The 10,000-nt window shown below is 45.3% G+C and overlaps 1 protein-coding gene across 2 annotated transcripts in view; it reads right to left on the reverse strand.

Annotated features, from left to right (window-relative positions):
- Nucleotides 1-8,863: 8,863 nt before the first annotated feature.
- LOC146519332 (uncharacterized) overlaps nucleotides 8,864-10,000 on the reverse strand; it is a 10,552-nt gene continuing 9,415 nt past the window's right edge. For both annotated transcript variants that reach the window (XM_085156451.1, XM_085156452.1), the window contains exon 4: nucleotides 8,864-10,000. This exon is cut by the window's right edge and continues 841 nt beyond it. In XM_085156451.1, the coding sequence (XP_085012577.1) occupies nucleotides 9,773-10,000 (228 nt within the window). In that variant the 3' untranslated portion in view covers nucleotides 8,864-9,772.

Consider the following 10,000-nt stretch of genomic DNA (forward strand, 5'->3'; position numbering starts at 1 on the left):
ACCCTATTAGAGCACTTCGCTCTCGCTCTGCAGGCCTACTTGTTGTTCCTAGAGTATTTAAAAGTAGAATGGGAGGCAGAGCCTTCAGTTTTCAGGCCCCTCTTCTGTGGAACCAGCTTCCAGTTTGGATTCAGGGAGACAGACACTATCTCTACTTTTAAGATTAGGCTTCAAACTTTCCTTTTTGCTAAAGCATATAGTTAGGGCTGGACCAGGTGACCCTGAATCCTCCCTTAGTTATGCTGCAATAGACGTAGGCTGCCGGGGGATTCCCATGATGCACTGGGTGTTTCTTCTTCACTCACTATGTATTAACAGACCTCTCTGCATTGAATCATATCTGTTATTAACCTCTGTCTCTCTTCCACAGCAATTCTTTATCCTGTCTTGCTCCCCTCAGCCCCAACCAATCACAGCAGATGGCCCCGCCCCTCCCTGAGCCTGGTTCTGCTGGAGGTTTCTTCCTGTTAAAAAGGAGTTTTTCCTTCCCACTGTCGCCAAAGTGCTGCTCATAGGGGGTCATATGATTCCAATCCAACTTTATTTATATAGCACTTTAAAAAACCCAAAGTTGACCAAAGTGCTTTCCAATAATAAAACAGAGATAGCAGTTAAAAACCATACATTAAGCCAGACCTTCCCAAAGTGTGGGGCCCACCCACTAGGGGGGGCACAGAGCCATTGCAGGGGGGCGCGGTATGAAAAGGCGGCGGGGGGGGGGGGAACAAAACGCTTGGACACTGCTAGCACGGGGCGCCCACAAAAACGCAAAGCAGGAGATGAAGCGTCGCTGAATATGTTTCCAAACCAACTTCATTCTAAGCCAAAGACTAGAAAATATGGTGACGCAAATCTTCCCTTTGGTTTCACCTGCACAAGTGCCGAGGTAGGTCTCCCTGCAGGATTGGTTTCCCCTTCATCGGGAGCAGCGCTGGGCTGTTTAAATCACGGACAAACAGGATCCTACAGCTGTTTATGTTTTTAAACCCATTTTGCACAGAGAGGCATTTTTTGAAAAATGCATTGATAGCAATGTTGAATATTATTACACAGGAAAAAGACAACTGCAGGTAAAATAATCACACCGTGACGCCTCTGCCTTTGTAAATGGAGGGACAGTAACTGCGTATTTATATGTAAGCGTGTAAAACCAGATAGTCAGATTAACAGTATTTTGTCGCATTGAGCCACATTTAGTAATGCCAACATATTAAAAGAACAATATTTGTTTCTTATATATAACACACCTATATATACACTGTCAGAGATACTTGTCTTTGAGTGAAGATTTAAGGTGACAGGAAATATAAATAACTGCAACTTGAATCTTTACTGAAGCTCAGTATTTGACAGAGTTCAGGCTCACTGCTGTAATATATCATAATAATCTGACAATAACTTTAATATTGGCCATATTATATTTACATTGCCACAGTGAGATGACTTTAGTCTCATGAACAACATTAGCTAATTGTTATTTACTAACTAATCTTAAATAACTGTTCAGTGCAGAAATGAAGCCCAACAATCATGTTTTACAGTCCTGTGGTCTCAGCTTCAGATACTCAACTAATCAAAGTGATGTCATGACAAAAATGACCAACAAAACATTTTTCGCCTTCATTTCTGTCACACAAAGCTGTATGAGACGTTTCTCGCGGTTAGTATCATGGTTGCTAGGCAACCTGAGCCGCGCAACGAAGGCTAGACCGTCCCATTTCACAAGCCTCTCACTTCCGCACTTCTCGTACTCACCGTACGTAGTACACGTAGTGTGCGTACTGCAAGCGTGCGGTCTCTTAATTGGGACACAGCCAGTGCATTTGTTTTGATTTGTGGCCTTATCAAATGGCGCCATGCTCCCACAATGCATAGCAGTGTTACATCAACTCCAAAGCCCTATTTCCATCCATTGAAAAAAACATTTAACCCTCTGATCCGTGGAGAGCTCAGAATCCTAATGTGTGACAATATTCATTCTATTCTCCGGTCCACCAGACATATACCAGGATAGACTTCTACCGTCAGTAAAACACTGTGAATATGGCACAATAATGTTGTTGGATCACAGCCCCCTCCTTTTGCAACTAGCCCTCGGGTTCAATCACACAACAAAGATATGGAGATTTGATAATAGTTTATTATCAAATAAACAGGGGATAGAAGACATTAAGAACCACATTGATTTCTACCTGTCAATTAACAACACTCCGGATATTACCAAGTCTACCTTGTGGGAAGCGCTAAAAGCGTACATTCGGGGGCAGTTAATTTCGCGGAAGAGTCTAATGAATAAACAACAAAGAGAAGAAGAAAGTCGTATAAAAGACAGGATACAGGAAGTAGACAGACAACACATGGCGCGGCACAAGAAGAAACTGTCCCTGCAAGCTGATTTAGAATTGATGTATAATGCAAGAACAGTTAAACTTCTAACCAAGGCAAAATATAAATATTATGAACAGGCGGAAAGGATGGGTTCTGTCTGTCTTACTGCTGTGCTGCTGAGCTGCCTCACTGCTGAGCTGTCTTACTGCTGTGCTGCTGAGCTGCCTCACTGCTGCGCTGTCTTACTGCTGTGCTGCTGAGCTGCCTCACTGCTGCGCTGTCTTACTGCTCTGCTGTCTTACTGCTCTGCTGTCTTACTGCTGAGCTGCCTTACTGCTGAGCTGCCTCGCTGCTGTGCTGTCTTACTGCTGCGCTGCCTCACTGCTGCGCTGCTGAGCTACCTTACTGCTGTGCTGCTGAGCTGCCTCACTGCTGCGCTGTCTTACTGTTGTGCTGCTGAGCTACCTTACTGCTGTGCTGCTGAGCTGCCTTACTGCTGTGCTGTCTTACTGCGGTGCTGCTGAGCTGCCTCACTGCTGCGCTGCCTTACTGCTGCGCTGCCTTACTGCTGCGCTGCCTTACTGCTGTGCTGCTGAGCTGCCTTACTGCTGTGCTGCCTTACTGCTCTGCTGTCTTACTGCTGTGCTGCTGAGCTGCCTTACTGCTGTGCTGCCTTACTGCTGTGCTGCCTTACTGCTGAGCTGCCTTACTGCTGCGCTGCCTTACTGCTGCGCTGCCATACTGCTGTGCTGCCTTACTGCTGCGCTGCCTTACTGCTGAGCTGCCTCGCTGCTGAGCTGCCTCCGGTCCACCAGACATATACCAGGATAGACTTCTACCGTCAGTAAAACACTGTGAATATGGCACAATAATGTTGTTGGATCACAGCCCCCTCCTTTTGCAACTAGCCCTCGGGTTCAATCACACAACAAAGATATGGAGATTTGATAATAGTTTATTATCAAATAAACAGGGGATAGAAGACATTAAGAACCACATTGATTTCTACCTGTCAATTAACAACACTCCGGATATTACCAAGTCTACCTTGTGGGAAGCGCTAAAAGCGTACATTCGGGGGCAGTTAATTTCGCGGAAGAGTCTAATGAATAAACAACAAAGAGAAGAAGAAAGTCGTATAAAAGACAGGATACAGGAAGTAGACAGACAACACATGGCGCGGCACAAGAAGAAACTGTCCCTGCAAGCTGATTTAGAATTGATGTATAATGCAAGAACAGTTAAACTTCTAACCAAGGCAAAATATAAATATTATGAACAGGCGGAAAGGATGGGTTCTGTCTGTCTTACTGCTGTGCTGCTGAGCTGCCTCACTGCTGCGCTGTCTTACTGCTGTGCTGCTGAGCTGCCTCACTGCTGCGCTGTCTTACTGCTGTGCTGCTGAGCTGCCTCACTGCTGCGCTGTCTTACTGCTCTGCTGTCTTACTGCTCTGCTGTCTTACTGCTGAGCTGCCTTACTGCTGAGCTGCTGAGCTGCCTCGCTGCTGAGCTGCCTTACTGCTGAGCTGCCTCGCTGCTGAGCTGCCTCACTGCTGTGCTGCCTTACTGCTGCGCTGCCTCACTGCTGCGCTGCCTTACTGCTGTGCTGCTGAGCTGCCTTACTGCTGTGCTGTCTTACTGCTGTGCTGCTGAGCTGCCTCACTGCTGCGCTGTCTTACTGCTGTGCTGCTGAGCTGCCTTACTGCTGAGCTGCCTTACTGCTGAGCTGCCTCGCTGCTGTGCTGTCTTACTGCTGTGCTGCCTTACTGCTGCGCTGCCTTACTGCTGCGCTGCCTTACTGCTGCGCTGCCTCACTGCTGCGCTGCTGAGCTACCTTACTGCTGTGCTGCTGAGCTGCCTCACTGCTGAGCTGTCTTACTGTTGTGCTGCTGAGCTACCTTACTGCTGAGCTGCCTTACTGCTGAGCTGCTGAGCTGCTGTGCTGTCTTACTGCTGAGCTGCCTTACTGCTGCGCTGCCTTACTGCTGCGCTGCCTCACTGCTGCGCTGCTGAGCTACCTTACTGCTGTGCTGCTGAGCTGCCTCACTGCTGCGCTGTCTTACTGCTGTGCTGCTGAGCTGCCTTACTGCTGAGCTGCCTTACTGCTGAGCTGCCTCGCTGCTGTGCTGTCTTACTGCTGAGCTGCCTTACTGCTGAGCTGCCTCGCTGCTGTGCTGTCTTACTGCTGCGCTGCCTCACTGCTGCGCTGCTGAGCTACCTTACTGCTGTGCTGCTGAGCTGCCTCACTGCTGCGCTGTCTTACTGTTGTGCTGCTGAGCTACCTTACTGCTGTGCTGCTGAGCTGCCTTACTGCTGTGCTGTCTTACTGCGGTGCTGCTGAGCTGCCTCACTGCTGCGCTGCCTTACTGCTGCGCTGCCTTACTGCTGCGCTGCCTTACTGCTGTGCTGCTGAGCTGCCTTACTGCTGTGCTGCCTTACTGCTCTGCTGTCTTACTGCTGTGCTGCTGAGCTGCCTTACTGCTGTGCTGCCTTACTGCTGTGCTGCCTTACTGCTGAGCTGCCTTACTGCTGCGCTGCCTTACTGCTGCGCTGCCATACTGCTGTGCTGCCTTACTGCTGCGCTGCCTTACTGCTGAGCTGCCTCGCTGCTGAGCTGCCTCGCTGCTGAGCTGCCTCGCTGCTGTGCTGCCTCACTGCTGTGCTGCCTTACTGCTGTGCTGCCTTACTGCTGAGCTGCCTTACTGCTGAGCTGTCTTACTGCTGTGCTGCCTTACTGCTGCGCTGCCTTACTGCTGAGCTGCCTTACTGCTGTGCTGCCTTACTGCTCTGCTGTCTTACTGCTGCGCTGCCTTACTGCTGAGCTGCCTTACTGCTGTGCTGCCTTGCTGCGCTGTCTTACTGCTGTGCTGCCTCGCTGCCTTACTGCTGAGCTGCCTCACTGCTAAGCTGCCTTGCTGCTGTGCTGCCTTGCTGCGCTGTCTTACTGCGCTGTCTTACAACTGTGCTGCCTTGCTGCGCTGTCTTACTGCTGTGCTGCCTCGCTGCCTTACTGCTGAGCTGCCTCACTGCTAAGCTGCCTTGCTGCTGTGCTGCTGTGCTGCCTTGCTGCGCTGTCTTACTGCTGTGCTGCCTCGCTGCCTTACTGCTGCGCTTCCTTGCTGCTGTGCTGCCTTGCTGCGCTGTCTTACTGCTGCGCTGCCTTACTGCTGTGCTGTCTCGCTGGTGCCATTAAAGGACCGGCGGCTGCCATTCATTCATCCATCCGGACCTCGATTATTTGGACCGAAGTACTCACACACACACCCGCACTCAGTACCATACACTCTCTTTATTTTGCTGGCCAGCTAACACCATTGTTGTTGTTGTTTTTCGCATTCACAAAGACTATCCAAAGACATTTTGGTTATTGTCAAATAGACACTCTGATTACGGACTGAGGAGGTTGTGGTGTTACAACCCCAGGACTGAGAAAAAAAAGACTCTTTACATAATATATTCACTTGTCTCCTGGTTAGGAGAAGTGGCTATTGATGGAAAAAAAATTATTTTCTTCTTCTTCTTGTCTTTGTTTACATTGTATCCCAGAGAAGTTTTAAGTTGTTCAGGTTGAAACATTTGCACTTAGAGTTTCCTTTGATGTATCAGTGTCAAGCTGATGTTTAAGAGGGTATGTTAAGGACGGATGTGCTCCAGTCCATCAATCCTTTAAAGTGCTGGACACCGATGGTAAATTGCCACCAGACCCTAAATAAATTGTCCTCTGCTGTTATCCATATTGCTTCACTCATTCTTTGGTGAGTAGACGTATTGGTTACACAAGCACGAAAGAGGCACCGCAGAAAACAATTTTTTGGCGAAAGATTAACAGGTTAACATAGCTGGACTGGCCATCAGGCATGCCGGTGGGCTGATGACTTATTTATTTATTTATTTTTGTAATGGCATGAACAATGAAAGGTGGTGGATTGGCCAGATGCTGGCAGATCTGTAAAAATAACTCAGTTGTTTGGTTTCTATGGCGGAGCTTCCACAGAGGCCAGCAGGTGGATGAGGGAAAGTGGAGGCAGGAGGAGAGACCCGAGGCGGCCGCCAGTCCGAGTGTCAGGAGAACTGAACTTCAGGTAAGAAGTTATGACCTGCAGTCTGTCTGGGTCAGATATAAACCAAGTTTAGGTGGAGTTTATTTTCGTTGTGCTGAGTTTTTACAGTCAGTTACAATAACTGCGTGAGCTAGCATAACGTTTCTACACAGCTGTTCGGTTGCTATGATGTTACTGATAGTGAACTTTATTTTATTCATAAGGTTAGTTAGTAGAGTTGCCAACGGCTCCTTAAAAATGGAATGGTCTCTCATTCAGAGAAAATATTACGCGTTTCGTATTGAGCTGAGAAGAGACGCAGTTTGTCCCGGACTTCAGCTACAATGAAAAAGACACAAAGCTGCAGTTATTCTGTGTCTTTGCTGCACAGCTGCCTCTTCTCCTCTCATCCTCTCACCCTCCCTCTCCTGTTTCTACTTCAATCATGAAACTGATCAATGATCAGCTGATCGGCTTTTCTCTCTTGTTTGTTTATCGCCCACTTTGCGCCAGAAAGAGGAAACCAGCGGATGTCGCGCTAAACAACAGCAGCACGTTTAAGCTTGATCAGCTGTTGTTAGAATGTATTTAATATTACTTTCTAGTATCAGCTGATGTTTGCTGGAGCCACAGCTGTAAAGCTGCTGGTCATGATGGTTTGGATATGTGGTGAGAGGGAAACATGAAGATGAAACCAGGAGATGTCCTTACTGAATCATCAGAGCTGAACAGCTGATGGAGAAACAGGTTTACCTTTTAGGTGACATGGATGAGTTGAAGTTATGAACTGTTTCTGAGAGACAAATAACACCAGGATCCTTTTCTAAGTAGCTGACAGCTGGTAACTGTGCAGGGGCGGGTCTAGCAAAGTGTTGCCAGGGGGGCCATGTAGGGCATTAACAGGGAGAGGGGGGCACAAAGAAATACTTTTCTTTCTTATTCTCATTTAAAATATCTAGTATTAACCCCGATTCTTTTGTCCCCGTGACAGAACAGAGAAAACCGACTCATAGTGTGTTAAAACATTTATATTTCTTTTTATTCAATCATCTTCCGGAAGAGAGAGACCCCTGCACAGCTCAAACGCCAGTTGCAAGAGTTCTAACATTTTTAGCTCCACATGTGTCTTATATGGTGTTATTTCTGTACTTTGCACGTCACACAGTTTCAAACATTGCTTATATGGCAAAGTTCCTCTTTTCTGTGTCTTATCTATTAATATGCCTGTGCACTAAAACTTCCTGTTTTTTTGTCTGGCTGAGCACTTTGTGAGTCAAAAGTGGCCTTGCTCTACAAGCCTTCATTATTAAAGTACATAAAACAATATAATAGGAAAATAAGGATACTAAGGATATTGATTTCATGACACTAGCTTTTATTAAATAATTATCTGAATCTTGCTAACAAAGTTTTTATCTGACGTAAAATGTATAGAAATCATACATATACCAACAAGACTGTACATCACTGTCACAACAGCGTTTGTTTTCATTCAAAGGCTTTATGGCTTTAATACCTGGTGGGCCGGTCTTTAGTCAAAATGCCCAATTTTTTGTCCCAGTCCAGCCCTGCAGGTTAATACTGGCAGTGTCACCATGCCAGCTGACTGTATTTCATCATCAGCCAGTGTTGTTCTTTATACATCAATATTACCAAAGTTTACCATAAGGCAGCATAGAAAGTATTTACTTGCTTTCAGGTTTCATTCAAATGTTAGTCTTTTCAGTTGTTTCCCCATTTTTTTCCTGTTTCAAAATCAAAGACCAGTTTGTGAGAAGATTATCTTCTTTTTTTAACAGGCAGATAAAGTTTTGCATTGGCTAATTTGCCAATTGTATGTTAAAAATGTTCGTATTTTAAAATTCAAAATGTTTTTGCCCAAAACATATGTGCACTATATGTCAGTAAAAATACTATGCAAATATTGCTGTGCTTGACTGCTGAATAAACACTGACTGATTGTGTCTCTTGTACTTTATCAATGCAGTATCTAAAAACTTTTCACCGTAGTGGTTAAAATCTCATTCTAATAAGAGTTAAAAGCGCATTCGGTTATTAGGTTTACAGGGTTATTGAATTATGGTTAACAGTTGGTAGAATTTTTTTTTTAACATTATCAGCCAATTACATCTGCCACCCTTCTCCAAATCTGTGCCCCTACCTGCCCACCCCCCCCCCCCCAACAAAAATTTTCTAGACATGCCACTGCTTGTTTGTTTTCATTCTTTTCAGCACAACCTCACGTGTCTGAATTTACAGTCATGTTTTCATTTTGACAAACTGTATTAACACAATTGATCTAAAATCAGACAAAAAACATAAAATCAGAGTAGAAAAAGTTATATTTGTTACTGTAACAACCACAAACATGTTTAATGATCATATTTCATAACTTTAAATGCAAATATAAATGGTCAATTTTAAAATCATATGTGCAAGTTTTGAAAACAACAAAGGTATTTGCAGTCATTTACCTTTTACCTTGATTTTTTAAAATAACCATTTCAAACTATTTACAGAACAATCAGCTGTTCTGCAATAAGATGCCACAAATTATTTGTGCCACTGCAAAAACATCATTTCTGTCCACTATAAAGGAAACATCACAGCTGATACCTGCAGGTCTGACAGCAGCAGGTGTGTCACTGCTGTTTCTACCTGGAGACAGCAGTCGCCTCATTGTTCTGACACACAAAACTATCCACAACACTACACACTAACTACACAACACTACACACTAACTACACAAGACAACACATCAACTACACACTGTCCTTAGACAATAAACATGATGAAACCACTCAGGAAAAAACGCCGCGTATATCTTGTTTATCATGACTCTGGTTTTACATGGCCGATCAACACAGTTTATAAACTGGTATATGTCACCTTGTTGCTTTGTCTTTAAGTGGTCATGTGATTCTTTATTCTTGCAACAGCAGCACTAATGCGATTGTTTTGTCCCGTTAGCTCCAGGCGTTGTGCCAAAAAGTGATCGTCTACCAGACAGCGATTGCCGGCCGCGGGAGCGCGCAGCTGCTTAAAGCTGTAGCGTCCAGATTACTTACAGCTACAGTGGCTTGCAAAGGTATTGGGCCCCCTTTACCTTTCCCACATGTTGTCACATTACAGCCACAAACATGAATCAGTGTTATTGGAATTCCAGGTGAAAGACCAACACAAAGTGGTGTACACGTGAGACGTGGAACGACAATCATACATGACTCCAAACATGTTTTACAAATAAATAACTGCAAAGTGGGGTGTGCGTAATTATTCGGCCCCCTGAGTCAATGCGAATGTGTTATGTGTGTATGATGATGAATCCTGAAACGTGAACGCTCGGACGTCCAGGAGTCCAACATATTTCAGCTTTTAAAGGACAAATAGGTGCATCAAGTTTTCTACTCTTCACTGTTTTTCACTCGTTTTGTGGGCTTATCTTCATCTTCATTCTCCCCTGCTTCAAATTGTTTCCTGTGATGTTTGGGCTTTGGTGTAACATTGAAGTATATACTGCAATGATCTGCTATGTCGTCATTCTTAACAGTCAGATCACAGACTTCAACATTTCTGCTGAAGACCAGATCCAGAGTGTGACCGTCTTTATGTGTTGGGCCCTCTACATGTTG

The sequence above is a fragment of the Neolamprologus multifasciatus genome, chromosome 4, assembly GCF_963576455.1.
Source record: "Neolamprologus multifasciatus chromosome 4, fNeoMul1.2, whole genome shotgun sequence".
NCBI lineage: Eukaryota > Metazoa > Chordata > Actinopteri > Cichliformes > Cichlidae > Neolamprologus > Neolamprologus multifasciatus.